A 21,342-nucleotide genomic window follows, 5' to 3' on the forward strand; every position below is an offset into this window, starting at 1 on the left:
GGAGGATGTGCAGACTCCGCACAGTCAGTGACCCAAGCCGGAATCGAACCTTGGGACCCTGGAGCTGTGAAGCAATTGTGCTATCCACAATGCTACCGTGCTGCATCTAAGTTATTTATATAAATGACGAATAATAGTGGACCCAGCACAGATCCCTGCACAGATCACAGCACTGGCTTCCAGTCACTAAAGCAGCCTTCTGTCATCACTCTGTTTCCTACAACTCAGCCAGCTTTGAATCCATCTTAGCAAGTTCCCGTGTATCTCCTGTGCATTTGCCTTCTTTATAAGTCTCCCATGTGGAACCTTGTCAAATGCTTTGCTGAAATCTATGTGAACTATACTACCCGCATTTATGTGCTCAAAAAATTCAATCAAATTTGTTGGGCATGACCTCGCTCTGACAAAGCCATTCTGACGACTCCTGATCAAACCTTGCCTCTTCAAGTGGAGACAGATTCTCTCCTTCAGAAATGTCTCCATTAGTTTCCCCACCACTGACATGAGGCTTACTGGCCTTTAGTTCCCTGGCTTATCCTTGCAGCCTTTCTTAAATACTGGAACCACATTTGCAGTTTCCCAGTTCTTTGGCATCTCTCCCGTGGGCAGAGAAGAATACAAAATTTAGATCAGGGCCCCTGCGATCTCCTCTCTTGCCTCCCACAGCAACCTGGAACACAAATCGTCCAGATCTGGAGATTTGTCCACTTTTAAGCCTGCTAACACCTCCAATACCTAGTCCTTCCCCATGACAACTTGCTCAATAACCTCAGTCTCTCTCCCAGAGTTTCATATCTGCCTCCTCATTCTCTTGGGTGAAGACAGATGCAAAATATTCATCTAATATCCTACCAATATCTTCTGGCTCCACACACAGATTCCCCGCTGAAGTCTCTAATGGGTCCTACTTTTTCCTTAGTTATCCTCTTCCCATTGACATACTTGCAGAATATCTTGGAATTTTTCTTAATTTTACCAGCTAGAGATTTATCATTTTGTTGCTCTCTTAATTGCTTTCTTAAGCTCCATCCTGCACTTTCTGTACTCCACTCATGCCTCTGTTGATTTTCTCCCCTTGTACTTATTAAAAGCCTTTCTTTTCCTTCTCATTGTATCCTGAATATCTCTGGTAATCCATGGTTCTTTGGGTTTGTTACTCCTTCCTATTGTCCTAGAGTGAACATGTAGGGCCTGAACACCCCCCCCCCCCCCCCACCCCCCACCCCCATTTCCTCTTTGAACACTCCCCACTGCTCTTCTGTAGATCTCCCTACCAGTAACTTGTTCCAATCTACCTTGGCCAGATCCTGCCTTATTTTAGTAAAGTCTGCTCTCCCCCAATCCAATACTTTTTTCTGCAATTTGGATTGGATTTTGTACTTGTTTATTGTCACGTGAACAGAGGTACAGTCAAAAGTATTGTTCTGCGTGCAGCTCAGGCGGATCATTCCGTACATGAAAAGAAAATACATAGGGCAAACTCAAAAATACACATTCAGCCTCGTCTTACTCTCCAGAAATTTATTGCTGCTGTATTCTCTCTGGCTTGTTTTTCTGTTATACACTCTCTGTGATATACTGTGTCCCTATTCTGCTAAGTCTGTATCCCCCTCCCTCGGCCAAATTAGTTTAAACCCCTCCCAACAGCACTCGCAAACCCACTAGAAAGGATGTTAGCCTCACTCTGGTTTAGATGTAGACCGTCCCATTTGTACAGGTCCCACTTTCCCCAGAAACGGTCCCAGTGGTCCAGGAATCTAAACCCCCCCTCCTTCACCAACTCCTAAACCACTTCCCCTTAGCATGGTGAATGTTCAGTGATGCATGCATTCCGTTGTACGGTCGGCTAGAGATCTCAAATGAACATTTCAAACAATATTCAAGGGGGACACACATTCACAAGTAGTCAGATCTTTGGTGTCTCTCTAAAGAGCTAAATGAGGTTTTATGATCAGAATTTCAAATTGTGCTACTTTTGACATTTCAACCATCCTGTTAGCACAAGTGTTTACTTTCCTGATGGATAACTGACATTGCCACCCCTTACTGGCTATATGAAAAGGGCAGCATCAGTTTGGGAAGCTTTAGGGACTATCTGCAAGGAATTCAGGTTGGAGCATGACACTTCACAAGCAGACTTACCTTTCATTTATACTCTAGGAGGTCCAGACTGAAGTTCAGGTAGCTCAATCAGCAGTGTGAGAAGACTGAGATTCCCAAAGAGGCAAAACCAGATACCTATAGAATGTTGCAAGAGTTGGAGCCCATGACTGGTACTGCATTGCTTGTGGAAGCTAAAGTGACCATTGCCCTAAATCCTTATGCAGCAGGGACATTTTCGGTTGAAGACATTTGCAGTACGGCTGCAGTGCGTTCCTGCAAAAAGCAAGTCACAAATGGGTCCAAAAAAAGAGTCGCATTGGACTCGAAACATAGCTCTGCTTCTCTCTCCACGGTTGCTGCTAGACCTGCTGAGTCTGTCCAGCGCCACTTGTTTGGATCACAAAGAGACTGTTTGCCAGGTTTAAAGAATTGATCGGACTTCTCGTGGACCACAGAAAGTGACAGGAAAGGGCTATGGGTCACAGGGTTACCATAATTGAAGAATGTCAACAGCACACATATGGCTATATGTGCAACAACTCTTGCAACAACCTGACACCTTCATGAAGCACAAGTGATTTTACTCCCTTAAAATCTAGCATATACCCCACAACCCAAATATGTGCTTGGGTATGTGGATTGGCACGCTAAATTGCCCCATAATTGAAAAAGAATGAATTAGGTACTTAAATTTATTTATTTTTTTAAATCCAGGGTGTATTTGTAAAAAGGTGGGTCATTTAATGAACCGGACTGATTTTTTAAAATAAAAAAGGTGACTAAACACAGTGAAATGTCTATGGATGTTATTTGTAGGACTTCCAGAAAGTGTTTGATAAAATTAATCACAAGAAGTTGAAATTCATGAAATTGAAGGCAGATTTTGTTGGTCTAGTTTGTAAACTGGCTGAGTGGAAGACAGAGAATAGGAATAAGGGGACGGAATGTTAATTAGCAAGATGTGACAAGTATCATCCCAAAACAACCGGTGTTGGGGCTTCAAACATTCACTGTATTTATTAATGATGAAGGTTCCTTCTGGTTGATGAACTCATGCTCATCAGTGCAAGGTTAAAAGAGTATGCTAGCACGAGTGGCAAGTTTGAAAATGACATGGCTGGTGTCAAATCAGCATTACGAGCTAATGGCCCAGTCTTGTTTACTGTACCACAAGTGTGCGAGGTGTGGATTTTGTTCGCAAAACAGTAGCCATCATGTCAAAATTATTTTGTGGCTATCATACTTATCAAGAGCCAAGGTTTCTTACATGGGGGCAATGTCCACACCACAATATTTGAAAGATCTGATATGAATGAGAGATTAAATGTATTTTTTAGAATTTAAAGCTACAGCTGTTATGTCTTGTTAGACAAGATTTCTAATTCACAATGTTTATATCTACAATTACCACAGAGTGCTGGAGATAATATAGCTAGAAGTTTCAACAGAGCACCAAAGATTTCTTACCTCCTTGAATCCCTTTTACAGTTGCGGTTTTCCCAGCATTATCCAATCCTACCATTAGTAGAGTCACCTTCCTGTGAAAAGAGCATGTTGCATTTACGTAAGGCTATTTTACCCATTTACAACACAATAAAAAATGAGGTCCAGGGATTTCAGAACTTGTATCACTATATAGTCTTGTCGGTGTAAACTTTTTGCTTTGATAATATGCTGGAATATGAATTAATGATTGCTTTTTGCTATATGGCGTTTCCTGCTGAGACAGTGAACTTTTCTGCTGAGACAGTGAACTTTGGGCTAAGAGTGACTCTAACAGATGTACCTTCCAAAGACAATGGGTCAAGTAAGGACCAGTTCCCCATTTTCTTCATGAGCTGTTATACTAGGCTGTCAAAACAACTGCGACCACATCCAGGGCTGGCAACTCATGACCTTATATAATCACACGTGCAACATATGGATTTGATAAATGTAAACTTCTGTGTCATGAATTGATAGCCATGTATGGCATGAACTGAGATGCTAAGAGAATAAGAATTGATACCTAAAAGTGGTATGAACTGCGAAACTAAGAGAATTGATTGGCTGTATGTAAACAAGAATGTGAACTAATTCTGCTTTGAATGTGTATATTAAGCCAGTTTAAGCCATAGCTCAGAGAGAAAGTGTGCTGGCAAAGACTGCGGAGTCTAGGACCTTTCTCCCAGAGCTCTGTAAACAATAAATTGCTTCTTTTGCTCATGTTGTCTATTTGTGAATATTTTTCACCCAATATTTGGCGTCACAAACAGGATACCGCAAAGCTGTGCACCGTGTGAGTCGGTGAACCAGGCAAGTAGTCAAACTTTTGACCGCCAAAAATTAGTCCCACGGCGAGACGGACGAACAACGAAGCGGTATCCACCAAACCAGGTATCGAGACCACGTGAGTAAGGGACTCAGTTTAATTCTTTGTGTTTTACGTTATTAAATGTGTTGTGATAATCGGCTACTCGAGGACCCATACGGAGCCTGAATTAAGAGGGCAATTGTATCCCACGTAAAGGCCAGAGTTAGTTGGGAATCTGAGACACACAGACTGTCGAGTGTTAACGGTCATGGGATTTATTCATATACCGAGACATAGTGACAAGCCAGGATCACCACTCCAAGTGAGTGGACGACTGGTAAAGCCTCGGAGCACAGGCGTCCAGTGGAACCGGAGACGCGGTTGATAGGCGACACTGTTAACAAATCATGGAAAAGAGAGGCAAAAAGCCTCAGGATCCCCAAGTCTGGCGTTCGGACAAGAACGAAAGGACCTAGTACAGAAAATGATCAAAGATGGGTGGGATCCCAGCGCACCCTCGTAGCACAAAGAAAACAGTGGGATAAACAGAAGCGAGACACGACCAAAAAGGCGGGTTCATCTTAGTTCACCAGTTAGTAACATGTATAAATTATGCTCAGGCAACAAGACAAAGTACTGACCTCTTAAATGACTCCCGCCGAGAAAATCCACCCTCATATGCCTCCGCCCCTCTACACGTGGAGGACGAAGGACGAATGACAGAAATTAAATGCACCCCCGTCAAACGTTATGCTAATGTCGCACATGAGATACAAAGCCTTCACACCACTAGAGAATTAGGCTATTTTGAAAGATTTAGGCACCCTGAACCCACGTAGTAAAAATACAGATTTTTGGAGGAATGTAGGAAAGATGTGGGAGGTTCATGATTTACACCCACGAGATATATACCAATTAGTAAGGGCCAAATGTCCAGCAGATAAGTGGAGAACCCTAGCAGCCAATTTCTGAGACAGGGGTTGGGCAAATGCAGTCGCAGCGAACGTGACACGGGCCGCCCAACAGGCAGTCTATAATCCGTTTAAAGTGGCCATCTGTACCGGCTTGGGGGACCCCCCCCACAATTTGGGGAAGGGTCCAGGCTACAAGACAGCGGAAAGGGGAGCCTAGTAGCGATTATGGGGAACGATTATTTGACACATATTGCGAATCATCAGGACAAGCGAATCCCCAACGGGATGATGCCCCCTTTATTCAGATGTTTAAAGCTGGACTCTCGCCCACACACCAAGGCATTCAAATGGGCGTGGTAGCCACACCCACTTACGACGCCAATGGGCAAGTCAGGTGGATGCCAGTCACCCAGATAGGACGCAAGACCATCATTTATCTCAGGCAACAAATATACCAAGGAACCTGAACTATGCCCCAGGCCCGACGCGCGACGATACAGGACATGCCTCGCCTGACCTCAGTCCATCGAATTCGCAAGGTCTTGGGACTATTACAGTCGGAATTTCATACCTCACTTTGCGGCCATGGCTGAACCAATCCAGAGACTGGCACGGGGCGGGGGGGGGGGGGTCCTGGCACACCAGACGAGACCTAGGGGCCCTTGGGAAACCTTCAAATTGCGTTTACCGGACCACTACCCCAAAGCAGGGGTAAGCGATATTGTCTAGTCATCATCGACCAATTTACCCGATGAGTAGAGGCGTTTCCAACGCGCGACTGTACAGCAAACACTGTAGCACGCATATTGGCAGAAGAAATCATCCCTCGCTTGGGGGGTGCCCTTACAAATAGACTCAGATCAAGACTCAGATCAAGGGACACACTTTACGGGAACAATAACAAAGCGGATATGTGAATGGATGGGAATAAAACAAAAGTTCCACATACCATATCACCTACAAAGCTCAGGAATGGTTGAACGAATGAATAGGACCCTCAAAATTGCCCTAACAAAGGCCCTGGGGGAGAAACATCTGCAGTGGGTAGGCGTTCTACCCACTGTCTTGATGAAGTTATGAGCAAGCCCAAACCGGACGACCGGGCTGTCCCCTTATGAACTCATGACTGGCTGCGCCATGCAATTACCGGCGGGGATAATAACCGGGGGGGGGAGACGAAGACATAGGCCCAACAAACACAAAGATCGGATGTGCAAATATATATTTGAACTCAGCAACCAATTGAAGGAAATGCGCCACCAAACACGAACTAGTCAAGAAACAAAGAATAAAAACCTAGAATTGACGGTATTACCCGATATTCCCCGGTAATGGTGAAGATCCTAGCTGAAAAACCAGCGTTTGTTCCTCGGTGGACAGGACCGCACCAAGTCCTCATCAGCGGAGACACTTGTGCATGCATAGACATTCGGGGAATGGGATGATGGAAGCATTGGATCCAGTTGAAACTATACCAGGAGTAAATAACAATTTTATGTCTTACCAGGAACGTGCCCTTTACCCGACGAAGATCAACACAACTACCAGCCATGATGTACAAACTTATTGTAGTATTACTGTGTTAAGTTGTGTACAAAATATACCTGCAGAAATTGCCAAAAACGCGAGTTGCATGTGAATACGTACCTACACATGCCCTATGTTTGTGCGAAAGATGTGGCAACGTGAGCAAAAGAAGCAATTTATTGTTTACAGAGCTCTGGGAGAAAGGTCCTAGATTCCGCAGTCTTTGCCAGCACACTTTCTCTGAGCTGTGGCTTAAACTGGCTTAATATACACTTTTAAAGCAGAATTAGTTCACATTCTCATTTACGTACAGCCAATCAATTCTCTTAGTTTCGCAGTTCATACCATTTTTAGATATCAATCCTTATTCTCTTAGTATCTCAGTTCATGCCATATAGGGCTATCATTTTGTGATACAGAAGCTTACATTTATCAAATCCATATGTTGCATGCATGATTACGTAAGGTCATAAGGTTATGGGTTGCCAGTCCGAAGGTCATGAGTTGCCAGTCCTAGATGTGGTCGCAGCTGTTTTGATAGCTTAGAACAACAGTTCATGAAGAAAATGTAGAACTGGTCCTTACTTGACCCATCAACTTTGGAAGGTACATCTGTTCGAGTCACCGGCTCAGCAGGAAACGTTCACCGGCTCAGCAGGAAACGTTCACCGGCTCAGCAGGAAACGTTCACCGGCTCAGCAGGAAACGTTCACCGGCTCAGCAGGAAACGTTCACCGGCTCAGCAGGAAACGTTCACCGGCTCAGCAGGAAACGTTCACCGGCTCAGCAGGAAACGTTCACCGGCTCAGCAGGAAAAGTTCACCGGCTCAGCAGAAAAGTTCACCGGCTCAGCAGAAAAGTTCACCGGCTCAGCAGAAAAGTTCACCGGCTCAGCAGGCAACACCACATAGCAAAAAGCACTCATTAATTCATATTCCAGCATATCAAAGCAAAACGTTTACACCAGCAGTCATAAAGCTGGAGGAATATGAACCTATGATCATAAAATGTAACAAAATCACATTTTCAAGAATTATATCCCCACCACACAACTGTGAGTGGCATGAGTGCGATCACTATAAAAATACCGGATAATATTTGGGCTGAAGTATGTTACAAAGGGACAAAACATCAGCGGTCTACATTACACCACATTACTAGTGCAAAACCTGAATGTGATTTATCAACAATTAATGTCAGGTCCACAGGCGAATGAAGAGGTACAACTACCTGTCATCATCATACTTAAGGAAGTTGGATGGGCTGAATGTAGATGAGGAACAAGGAGAACAGTTCTGGAATAGATCCTTGGGAAATTCAGGGGAAAGGTAAACGAGGCTGCGAGTTTTAGTTAGGAAGAGAGATTGGATAGACTCGGGTTGTTTTTTCTTGGAGCAGAGAAGTCTCTGGGAGGACATCATTCAGATGTATAAAATTATGAGGGGTATAGTTAGAGTAGACAGGAAGAAACGTCTCCCCTTACTGGAGGGATCAATGACTAGAGGGCATAGATTTAAGGTAAAGGGTAGGAGGTTTCGAGGGGATGAGAGAAAAACTTTTTCACCCAGACGGTGGTGGGAGTCTGGAACTCACTGCTTGAAAGGGTGGGGGATGCAGAGACCCTCTCAACATTTAAGAAATATTTAGATGTGTACTTGCAATGCAATGCCAAGGCATACAAGGCTATGGCGCGCAAGTGCTGGAAAATGGGATTAGAATAGTTAGATGGTTGACCGGTGCAGATGCGATGGGCCAAAGTGCCTTTCCTGTGCTGTAGACATCTATGACTCTTTTTGAGGGTGCGCTGACTATGTTAGAATATGAGGGCTAAAATAATTCAAGGGTGAAATCATCAAACATTCCATTATTCAAAGCCAAAATGAGTGCGAAGAAAATCTCTGGGATATGAAGATCACAGCAATGTGACTATCTTAATATTACAACATCCTGGACGAGTTTGCAGTCAATTCCAGCCCCGCAGACCTGAGTCCCATAAGTCCAATAATTCATATATTTTCCTGAGATCTTTGACCCTTGATTGTTCCAATGACCAACAGGCACCACATTTGTATGTAAAACATTTTTTTTTAAACTATTTACAACAAGAGTAGAGATAAACATGTAATGGACTAATAGAACAATGGTCTACTAACCTAACTATTGTACGCGCACACGCGCATGCACACGCACACACACAAATACAGGGTGGGTTGGAAGGAAAGATTCAAAGATAACAGGGGTTCAAAGGGCTGAGATGGATCTTTGCTGCTGATGTGATAGTCTTTGTAGTCCGATTTGGAAATCATTGGTTGGTTTGAATCTCTTAGAATCTGCCTTCAATTAGACCTCACGGATTGCAGGAGTTCCTCTGGAGAGTCACCATAACTTAGAGGCTGTCACCAGATTGACTCTCAATCTCACTGAGATAGTACTAGAATTCTCTACCTGAGAGTTTAAAGGAGGGTTTTCCGTCCATTCTGCCTCAGGAACGTATGTCTGCTCTTTGTGCAAGGTTACCGGCTGTGGTATAGACAGAAAAAGGCCTGGACTTCAGGACCCTTTTTGGATTCTCAGGAGAGGTATCAGCCTGGCCTTCTCCCAGCCTTTCCTACAGAGGTTTAACTTGCATAGGCCTGGCTGGAAAGAATGCTTGTAGCATTTAAATCAGGAGCTAAACCTTCACAGGCCTGATAGAATGCCCTGACCTGCTCACTCCAGCCGAGAGCGATGTCACAGCTGTTTGATGGAAATAAAACAATGACAGTAGTTAGCTTCAATGATGCATCACTGGAATTGTAGTGGGGTGCAGTCAGGACGTGCTTTTTATATTGCTGCGGAAAAGGCCTGTAACCCTGAGTAAGATTAGGAGTAGCAGGAACACTGTCCAGGTCTAGGATGCAGTGCAGGAAGTACTTTATTAAACATACCAGTGGAATCTAACCAAAGGATGGCAAAGTGTCAGTTCCAGTGAGAAAAACGGTGAGAGTCCCACAGACAGCGTTAGTGGGATTTCTCACAGAATTTTGAGCCTCTGGTGTTTTTTCCCCACGTGAATCATGACGCATTCTTAGCTGCCTCCCGTTGTCACTCGAACTGGGGAAACCTAATCATGGTAATCACTGGGGAGCTCCATACAAACGCCTTCACAGGACTTGTTCCAGATCCATGAGAAGGGGTGGCAGCACTAAAGCCAGGACAAGGTTTCTCAGACGGAGCCCTGACCAGATGCCTGGATGGATGTCCTGCACCGCACTACATGAAGCGCTCCACCAGCGAGGTCACCACTCCCGCCTGGGAGTGTATGGCATCCTAGTAAGTGCTAGCTCCATACAGAAGAGGACAGCAGCGGTGCCGGAAAAAGAACACCCTTCTTCATGTAGCCAGGGCAAGTCCGCTGCCTCCAGTCCCTCACCGACCCCTTCGCACCTCCAAGGTGATCTCTTGCCCAGTCACCTCGCAGGTTGCCCACCTGTCACAAAGCCCTTCTCCCAGCAGCCCACCTCTCCACCAACCATCGTACCCTTCAATCTCAAATCTGCTCCTCACATCCTTGCTCTGACTCCAGTCACACATATGCCACTTCTCAACCATCTGAGCTGCTAGGATTCTGCATATACATGCCCCATCTGTATCCCCGCAGGACAAAATCGAGCACAACTGGTGAGAGGGCACACACACCCAGAGTCATGCGGAAGACTTGCACCTCACACCGCCGCTGCCACCCACCCCCCATCCCCAAATGAGGAAAGAGCCCTCGAGCTGCCGGGGAGGAGCAGGATCAAATTTGTTCAGATGGATTAGCGAGGGGCGAGGGCAGTAATCAAAAGGGACAAACAGCCATTCCTCAATCCTCACGAGAGTAAACATCTCATCATTTATCCCCCATGATATCCTATTTCCATCGCCCTTTCCTTCCAGGGTAATCAGGAGAGCAGCCCAAGCCACCCTCATGCCTCCTGGGAACCACAGATTTGAACAGTTCAGAGGAGTTCAGCATCAAAGAGGTGATACATCTCTCATCTGCACCCTCTACTAGCTCAGATATTCACACCTCTGTGGAATTGAGTAGTAGTCAGGCTTCTGGGTCGCTCACTGGTGAGCACCTCACAGCTGGTGATCCAACGCAACAAGGCCAAAACTACGAGGATGGCATTCACAATGGCGACCAACTTGGTGCAGGACATGAAATCCATGGCGGGCATTCGCTTGATGGCTCAACTCTTGACCTCCATGGCTGAGGGCATTACCTCCAAGGCTGAGAGCCATCAATTGCATGGTAGAGGCACTGGTGAGAATCCACAAGTGTCAGCGGCAGAGATGGCGGGGCTCCTGGATCTCACTCGAGCTGCCCCTCTATCCCATGGAGCAGTACAGGGGGCCCCGGGCACCCAAGGGAAGAGGATTGACAGCACAGCTCAGAATCCTCCACCGAGGATGTCCAGCCAATCAGACATGCCCCTCCCTGTGAGCCACACGCCTCAAGTCCCAAACACTGAGGATAGCACTGTAACAACCATGCTGCCCACAAGTACACCTGGATCCTCAAGGTTCTCGCACGCCCCCCCCCCAAGCGGACCCTCGCCAAAGTCATGTCAGGCTGTTGCAGGCAGCAGACCACCTCAACCTCAGCGTGGATCCTGGGGGAACACCAAGACGAAGTGTGAGAGTTAGGAATTGGAAGAAACTGTAGGCATCTAATGGACGCTGGTGAGCAGAGCAGAGGCACTAGTTAAGACAGGCCACTATTATAAAATAAGCACATGTAAATAAATATCATCTTGTTCGCCAGCTTTGTCCTCCTCCCTGTTATTTCATGGTGCCGTGCTCCGCAAACCTCCAAGCACACTCGGCGCTTCATCCCTGTGCAATGTGAGAGCGGCAGCACTTTGGCGCTGCCACCTCCCACACTGATAACTCTGTGAAGTTGCACTGCTGCTGCCCTTCCACCCCCTCCCACGCAGATGACTGTGAAGGCAGAATCCTTGAAGTCAAAGAGGGCTGTTGCAGACGAGAGCTCATCCCACAACTTTTGTTTTGTAAATTTAAAGTACCCAATTCATTTTTTCTAATTAAGGAACAATTTAGCTTGGCCAATCCACCTACCCTGCACATCTTTGGGTTGTGGATGCGAAACCCACGCAAACACAGGGAGAACGTGCAAACTCCACACGGACTGTGACCAAGAGCCGGGATCGAACCTGGGACCTCGGCGCCGTGAGGCAGCAGTGCTAACCATTGTGCCACCGTGTTGCCTTTTTTCCCCCCCCCCCAATTAAGGGGAAATTTAGTGTGGCTAATCCACCTACACTGCACATCTTTGGGTTGTGGGGGTGAGACCAACACAGACGCAGGGAGAAAGTGCAAACTCCAAACGGACAGTGACCCAGGGTCAGGATTGAACTAGGTCCTCGGTACCGTGAGGCAGCAGTGCTAACCACTACACCACCGTGCTGCCCCATCCTACGTCTCTAAATCCCATGATAAACCGGTTCCTTGGAAGGACGCGTTCAGATCTCTGACAGACAGGAGTCAGACATATCGTTGAAGGATCGGGGATCATCGTTCTGTCCTCAATGCAAGTCATCATCATTCTCCTGAAGAGTCTGGCCAATGGCTTTAGCACCTTGCCCATGAAATCGGGCACCACCGTGGAAATCACTGACACCACACTAAATCATAAGGTCTCCTCACTGCTAGTCCTGCTCGGCCCCAAACCTAGAGGCATCCCTCGCCCGACGGTTCAAGTGGGCTCTGGCCATGGACCAAGCTCCTTCCTCCTCCTCGGGTTCCCCTCGCTGCCCGCCTCGTGTCCACTTCATCCAAGGAGATATGGCGCTTCTCCTTCTCCTGTTGCAGGTAGTCTCCCCTCTGCCGCTCCAAGTTTTGGAGAGCACAGCAGACCACTATTATGCAGTACACACTCTGGGGGCTGTATTGGAGGGCACCCTCCGGCCGGTCCACGCACCGGAACTGCATCTTCAGCTGTCCAATCGCCTGCTGGACCAGCATGTGCATCGAAGCATGAGCCTTATTGTAGTGAATCTCCGCCTCAGTTTGTGGCCTCGCAATTGCGTCATCTGCCACTTTCTTATGGAAGTACCCCTTGTCCCAGAGGAGTCACCCCTCCAGATGTTGCTCTCCCTCAAACATACCCAAGATCGTCGAGCAGCCCAAGATGTAACTATCATGGACGCTTACCAGAAAATGGGCACATACCTGCATGGCTCACATCATGTGGTCACAGGCGATCTGGGCATTGAGGGGATGTAATCTCATGCAGCTCATAACTGGCACTGCATGATGCCTTGGAGAATGCAGGGCCACACGAGTTCAATCTATCAAATCCTGCATCTGGGGCATGACAGCTAAGCAGGTGAAGTCCATTGCCCTGGTACCTGGGACATGACAGCTAAGCAGGTGACGTCCATTGCCCTGGTGTCTTGACTCCCAGTCCAAGTTAATATACATGTGGGCTGTCGCATAAAGGGCAACTTTCATCTCCCTAACCGGTGCTGCCCTGAAACGAGCTGCTCGTATAGAAGTTCAGAGCGGCAGTGACTTTAAGGGCCTCACAGAAGCCTCCGATTGTAACCTGCAACGTGGCGAGTGATGATAAAGTTCACCATGGTGCTTTGCACTGGGGTTCACATCAATGTACCCTGTGTGATGTAAACTTTTGATTGAGCATTGGAATTCAATGCTTAGGGCTCCAACTATTTTTAATTGAACCAAATAAAGTAAATTAAATTAAACTTAAAAAAAACAACTGAGGGACAAATTAAAAGGGGCAAATGAAACGGAAATGTCAAACCTAAATATAGTTAAAGGGTTGATAAAGCACCCCAGACCCTCGGTGGCAGTGACCTTTTAGCTCTGCATATCTCACTGGCACAATTGACTCTTCAATGAAAGGTGAAAATGGCCTGAGCTGAACTTGTGTCCCTCACATCCTCTCCAGTGCACCCTGAACAGTAAAAAAAAAAAAAGGGGGGGGGGGCTGCCAGGTTCACATTTTGTACACCTGTTGCAAATGGCACTGGTGTGATAGAGAGTGCGCGCTAATGACATGCTAATGCATTAAAATGAGGTTTGCACGCTCACGTGGCACCATTTACACTACTCCGCTGTTCTGGGGATGTTTCAAAGGTGCTTTGCAAATGGGTCATAATTGCACCAAATACTATCGTCCATCTATAATAATTAAATCCCCGATTTCTCACCAGCATCCAAACGCCCTGTCAAATCCTGAAGTGGGAGCACTGGAAATGGGTTGCATTCCTAATTAAAATTTACAAAATGTTAAACCCCCATCTATCCCTAACGCATCCATTCTTGGAGAGTGCAGGTATAGATTCCCTCCTCCCTCTCCCCTCGTCTGCTGAAGCATGATCCAAATGTTATTCTTCATTACGCAATTTCAATGTTTACATACAAGAACAGTTCTCATCTAAATGTTCTTTCACAAAGCAGATCAGGCAATTTCATCTTCTATTTCAGAAAACTCTCATCTTCATATTTTAGAAAGTCAAAATGATAAGGTACTTGCTGGGATACAGCAAGTATCACTCCTGTGATTGACCCACCATATGCATTTAATCATAGAATTCTTACAATGCAGGAGGCCATTTGACCCATCGAGTCTGCACTGACCTTCGGAAGGGCACTCTACCATATCTACTCCCCCGTCCATCCTTCCCTTTCCCCGTAACCCCACAACTAACCTGCACATCCCTGCAGATTAAGGGGCAATTTAGCATGGCCAATCCACTTACCCTACCCGCAAGTCTTTGGACTGTGGGAGGAAACCGGACCACCCGGAGGAAACCCACGCAGACACGGGGAGAATGGACAAACTCCACACAGTGACCCAAGGTCGGAATTAAACCCAGGTCCCTGGCAGTGAGGCAGCTGTGCCACCCCAATGTCTAAATAAAATGAAACTTTATTAACTTGGATAATTAATTTTCTTGATACTTTACTATTAATTTCAGAACTAAAGGATGACAAAACTCTAATACAAATATCGTCTAGTTTTATTTAGATGGGTGGCAAACCTCTGCACAACACTTCTTCTTCATAGAATTGATTAGTCAAATAAAACACAATGGAATTAGCAGGGGAGGCATGTGTTGCAGCTATATCATGAGGGAAGCTGGTCAACACTAGTGTGACCCATGGCAACCACATCTGCATTAAGCGTCTGCAGCTCGAGGAACATTAACGCAAGAGTTAATGGGCTGGAATACAAGCTTCAGACACTGAAATTAATCAGGGAGGGGGACAGTTACCTGGACATTTTGTTCCAGGAGGTACTTGCTTTCAGCTAGGTCAGCAGTTCCCAAACTGTGGGTCACATTTTGGGTGGTGAGTTGCCCTTCCTCCAAGCAGTAATGGTAACTGCGGAGATGAAATTGCCCAGTCCGGAAGCTCTAGTAGCACACCGGATTGATGCCATCAAACAGCAAGGAGACAAAGGTGAGCTGAAAGTGCTCTTTAACCCGTCAAGATGATGTGACATGTGCAATGCAGAATATTAATCATTAGTTCAATCAGCTGGTGTAATGCCTGGATTATTTTTAAAAAGGAAAGAACCAGTTAGAACTGCAAAGACTTGGTGTTATAAAAAGGCCGTAGAAGTCACCTGAGCTACAAATGGGCCAAGTTTCTAGAAGCCTGTAAAAGCAGATTACTAGGGGGACAGAGCTGGACAATTACCTGATGGACGTCACACCTGCCATTGCTTGACCTCTCTGAAAAACATAAGGACACCAGGTTTCCTGACCCCTGAAACTATCTGGAACAAAAAAAGGACTAACAAAACTTATTACGAAAGTATGGTGCCAAGGACCTGCCATCTGTTTTGATGACACCTTGATAGCTTTGATAAATGGATTGTTAATTTGGATTTCCCTCATTGTGTGCCAATAGCCAGCTGTCACATGATCAGAATCCCACTTATGAAAAGCTAATATTATAAATGTGTCTGTTGGTTACAGCAGGAGTACTCTGTAGTGTCTGCCAGTAATATCCAGAAGGCACCTGCAGAAGGTATCACCTCTCTCACCCTGCTATTCCCACGTTTGGACCTTACCTCTGTTACATTTTGGAATTCATCACAAAGGTACAGCATTTTAATCAAAAGAAATTTAAAGTGCCATTAAACAGATTACATTTAAAGAAGACTGACTTTCAGAAAAACAACCAGTTTACATCAGCCACAACCTTATTAGAATTTCAAGACTACTTTGGAACGTATATTTATTTATTTTCTTATGGATTTTCACTCTCATCAATTTCATCTCCTCTACTCTGTAGCATTATGTTATTTTTTTCACGCTAGAGCATGTATGTGTTTATGCTTACTTATATATGTCGCAGGATTCAGGGCATGTTTTTACCTTTGTAATGAGTCATATCCTTGCACCGAGTGAATTTTTAAACAATAAACTAACTCCTTACTTGTTTACCCAAGAGACCAGGATGGCTTATGATGTGTTGGGTGCTCTGGATCCGTGGAACACATACAGGCCACCAACACTTAAAATAGTACAACACTATTTTATTGAGTTAGAAACTGTTGAACATACTTTCACTGTGGGTTAACATGATGTTAGATTGAACTAAAGACCTATGCCTGTCCTAACCAGTCTATGCACTCAGCACATGGTGAAGATCTGTGCTGTAAGCTCTGTCCTTCTGAGAGGCTGCATCTCAAATGAGCGGGAACTCTGATGCCCTCTGTCTATATAGTGCGTGTGCTCGAACTGGTGATTGGCTGCGGTGTTGTGTGTGTTGATTGGTCTTGTTGTGTGTCCATCAGTGTGTGTGTGTCTGCACCATGATATACTGGTGTATATTATGACATCCCCCCTTTTATAAAAAAATGTGTGCGGTAATCAATAATGTCTGGTGAGAAAGTTCCTAACTACGTGTGGGGTGCGAAGACATATTTACAGGACTACGTACATGAGAACTAAGCCATTTACATGGGAAGGTGCCTGGTGCAGAGAGGCAGTATGCAACAAGAGTAACGAGATCAACACTATATACAAACCAGGGAAACGATCAAACAAAGCAACGAAACAATTCAGAGAGTCCATAAATTCGAAAAGTTCATAAATTCAGTCTCTGAGGTGAGCGACGAATTCTGGTTGACCGCCTCAAGGGTGGGTCAAGAGCCACCGGTTCAGGAGCGGGCTGGACTGCGTCAAAGTCAGGGGGAGGCAGAGTGACAGGGAGCTCTGCATAGTCCGTAGCAGGGTCAGCAGGAGGACGAGGAGACAGTGGAGGATCACGTGGCGAGCGTGGAACGAGACGAAGGGCGCGTTGATTGCGGCGCAGAATAGAGCCATCCGGTAGACGAACCAGGAACGAGCAGGGGTCACCTGCCGAAGGACAACAGCGGTTGCAGACCAGCCACCATCCGGAAGATGGACGCGGACGTTGTCATCTGGAGCCAGAGCAGGGAGATCAGCTGCACGGGAGACATGAGCCACCTTGTGCTGTGCACGAGACAGCTGCATCCGGCGAAGGACCGGAACGTGGTCGAGGTCTGGGACATGGATGGGAGGCACCGTCGTCCTCAGGGTGCGACTCATGAGTAACTGGGCTGGCGACGGGCCAGTGGACAGGTGGGGCGGAGCGATAGGCCAGCAAGACAAGGTAGAAATCCGACCCAGCATCGGCAGCCTTGCATAGGAGCCGTTTGACGACATGTACTCCCTTCTCGGCTTTGCCGTTGGATTGGGGGTACAGGGGACTGGACGTCACATGGGCAAAATTGTACCGCCTGGCAAAGTTGGACCATTCTTGGCTGTCGAAGCAGGGGCCATTGTCCAACATAACCGTGAGCGGGATGCCGTGTCGAGCAAAGGTTTCTCTACATGCACGAATGACTGCAGACGAGGGGAGGTCGTGCAACCGTATCACCTCCGGGTAATTCGAAAAGTAGTCCACGATCAGGACATAGTCTCCACCCAGCGCGTGGAAGAGGTCGATGCCCACCTTGGTCCATGGTGACGTGACCAACTCATGGAGCTGCAGAGTCTCATGTGGTTGGGGCGGCTGGAAGCGCTGACAAGTGGGGCAGTTGAGCATGTGTTGGCTAGGTCCTCATTAATGCTGGGCCAGTACACTGCATCTCGGGCCCGTCGGTGGCACTTTTCCACGCCAAGGTGGCCCTCGTGTAGTTGTTGCAGGACAAGCTGGCGCATGCTATGCGGGATGACAATGCAGTCCAGTTTTAGAAGAACCCCGTCTCCTACAGCCAGATCATCTCTGACATTATAGAATTGAGGGCATTGGCCCTTGAGCCACCCATCCGTTAGGTGGCGCATGACACGCTGTAGCAAAGGGTCAGCCGCCGTCGCGCGGCAAATTTGGACAAGGCGTTCATCCGAGGCAGGTAGATTGGAGGCCGCGAATGCCACATGGGCGTCAACCTGGCAGACAAATCCCGCTGGGTCACATGGAGTGTTGACTGCCCTGGAGGAAGCGTCAGCAATGATGAGGTCCTTGCCTGGGGTGTCGTATCGCCAGAGCTTGAGAAGAATACGCTGGAGGCGAGGCGTCATGTTGTTCAAGTCTTTCTGTATTATATTGACCAGCGGGCGATGGTCGGTCTCGACGGTGAATTGAGGAAGTCCGTAGACATAATCGTGAAACTTAACCACACCGGTCAGAAGGCCCAGGCACTCCTTTTCTATCTGCGCGTAGCGCTGCTCCGTGGGGGTCATCGCATGTGATGCATATGCAATGGGGGCCCTTGATGAGGCCTCATCACGTTGAAGGAGCACTGCCCCAATGCCGGATTGACTGGCATCGGTCGAAATTTTGGTCTCCTTTGCTGGATCAAAGAAAGATAAGACCGGGGCCGTGGTCAGTTTTGCCTCGAGTTCTCTCCATTCGCGCTCGTGGGCAGGGAGCCATTGGAAGTCTGTCGTCTTCCTCACCAGGTTCGAGAGCCGTGGTGCGAGAGTCGAGGTTAGGGATGACTTTCCCTCAAAAATTTACCATGCCCAGAAATCGGAGGGCCTCCTTCTTGTCCTCTGGTGTTTTCATAGCTGTGATGGCAGCTACCTTGTCCGCATCCGGCTGCACACCCAATTGGGAGATGTGGTCCCCGAGGAAGGAAGTTCTGTCTGACCAAAGAGCATTTGGTCCTGTTGAGGCGGAGGCCATGCTCATGTAGATGTCTGAATACGCGCTGGAGGCGACTAACATGCTCCTGCGGGGTGGTGGACCAAATGATTATGTCATCGACATAGACGCGAACACCTTCAATACCTTCCATCATTTGTTGCATAATCCTATGGAACACGTCTGATGCAGAAATGATCCCAAACGGCATCCGGTTGTAACAATATCTTCCAAAGGCGGTTGTAAATGTGCAGAGTTTCCTGCTGGATTTATCGAGCTGGATTTGCCAGAATCCTTTTGAGGCGTCGAGTTTGGTAAAGAGCTTGGCGCGAGCCATCTCACATGTGAGCTCTTCGCGCTTGGCAATTGGATAGTGCTCTTTCATAATATTGCGATTTAGATCCTTGGGATCAATGCAAATTCTCAATTCGCCGGAAGGCTTTTTTTACACATACCATGGAACTGACCCAGTCGGTCGGTTCCGTGACTTTAGAAATCACTCCTTGGTTCTGGAGGTCCTGCAGCTGCTGCTTGAGGCGGTCCTTATGGGGTGCTGGGACCCTGCATGGTGCACCACAGTCGTGGCATTCGGTTTTAATAAAATCTTGTAGGTGTACGGGAGCATGCCCATGTCCTCGAAGACGTCGTGGTACTGGTTGATAATGGCGTCGAGCTGCGCCCTGAAGTCAGTGTCCTGAAAGGCAGACGCGCCAGCAGGAGAGAGTGAACTCTCTGAACTAGGTTCAACAGCTTGCATGCCTGCGCGCCAAGCAGGGAGGCTTTTGAGGAGCCCACGATTTCAAAGGGAAGGATGGCTTTGCGTGACCTGTGCATCACTTCAAGTTGGCATGAGCAGCTGGCAGCAATGGCATTGCCATTATAATCTAATAGCTGGCAGGCTGATGGCAGGATGGTTGGTTTGACACAAAGGCTTTGGAGGTCAGACGGTCAGAGGTCAATGAGATTGGCGGAGGCACCAGTGTCCAGGCGGAATCGTATTTGGGACCGGTTGATCGTAAGGGTGGCACACCACTCATTGTCCGGATCGATGCTGTATACCAATAGCGGCTGGATTCTTTGCTTCGGGGACACCCTGTTTTTTGTAATGATACCGACTCCAAAAGGCACCTTCGGGTCCTCAGTGTCAATATCAGGTAGCAGGTCCGAATCGGGCTTGGTGACCGTAGGTTGAATGGCCCGGACATTCCTGCAAGCCTGACTGGAGCGACGAAAGTTGGCAGGCTGAGCTGATCTGCATAAAGCAGCATTGTGGCCAAGTTTGCCACATCGCAGGCATCGTCGGGATTTGGCAGGACATTGCCGCTTTAAGTGGGCGGAGCCACAGTTGCCGCATGTTGTACCGTCAGTATGTTCGCTGCGCCACCGCGCATGCGCGGTGTGGTCGTACGTGGTGCACGCCTGCGCAGTACGTTCGGCGACGTCGACGTCCCCTCGTTCGGTGTGCACAAGCGTGGGAGTCCGCGAAAAGCACGCGAAATGGTCGCCTTCATCCAGGCTGAGGCCCTGGAGTTGCTCGATTGCTTGGACCCGTTCTGCCTCGTGGGGACCTTGCCGCGCCGTTTCAGCCGCTTGGATGTGGGAATACCAACTAGTGACGTGTTCATGTAGCACGCAGGTCTCGATGGCAATCGCTAGGGTGAGCTGCTTTACCTTGAGGAGCTGCTGGCATAGGGGGTCCGACTGAACACCGAAAACGATCTGGTCGCGTATCATGGAGTCGGAGGTGGACCCGTAATTACAGGACTGCGCAAGGATACGGAGGTGGGTGAGAAAGGACTGGAAAGGTTCATCCTTATCCTGAAAACGCTGTTGGAATACATAGCGCTCGAAACTTTCATTCACCTCGATGTTGCAGTGACTGTCAAACTTGAGGACCGTCTTGAATTTTGATTTATCTTCACCATCAGCAAAGGTGAGAGAATTGAAAATGTGGATGGCATGTTCCCCGGCCGTGGATAGGAAGAAAGCAATCTTCCTGGTGTCTGAGGCAGCTTCCCGGTCTGTGGCTTCAAGGTAGAGCTGGAAGCGTTGTTTGAATATCTTCCAGTTGGCCCCTAGATTACCGGTGATGCGGAGGAGCGGCGGCGGGCGGCGCTGTCCATTTTGCAGGATGGCTGTATGCTGGTGGAAGGCAGATCACTTGCAGGTAGGTCTAAGAAGTTCTAACATCCCTCAACTATTGGTAGCATGATGTGTTGGGTGCTCTGAATCCGTGGAACACATACAGGCCACCAATACTTAAAATAGTACATTATTAAGTTAGAACTGTTGAACATACTTTCACTGTGGGTTAACATGATGTTAGATTAAACTAAAGACCTATGCCTGTCCTAACCAGTCTATGCA

At 47.4% G+C, this 21,342-nt stretch overlaps 1 protein-coding gene across 3 annotated transcripts in view; it reads right to left on the bottom strand.

Moving 5' to 3' along the window:
* arl13b (ADP-ribosylation factor-like 13b) overlaps positions 1-21,342 on the bottom strand; it is a 143,338-nt gene that overhangs the window by 103,821 nt on the left and 18,175 nt on the right. For all 3 annotated transcript variants that reach the window (XM_072513918.1, XM_072513916.1, XM_072513917.1), the window contains exon 3: positions 3,571-3,641. In XM_072513918.1, coding sequence (XP_072370019.1) covers positions 3,571-3,641 — 71 coding nt within the window. The remainder of the gene's footprint in view (positions 1-3,570; positions 3,642-21,342) is intronic.

The sequence above is a fragment of the Scyliorhinus torazame genome, chromosome 8 (genome assembly GCF_047496885.1).
Source record: "Scyliorhinus torazame isolate Kashiwa2021f chromosome 8, sScyTor2.1, whole genome shotgun sequence".
NCBI classification, from domain to species: Eukaryota; Metazoa; Chordata; class Chondrichthyes; order Carcharhiniformes; family Scyliorhinidae; genus Scyliorhinus; species Scyliorhinus torazame.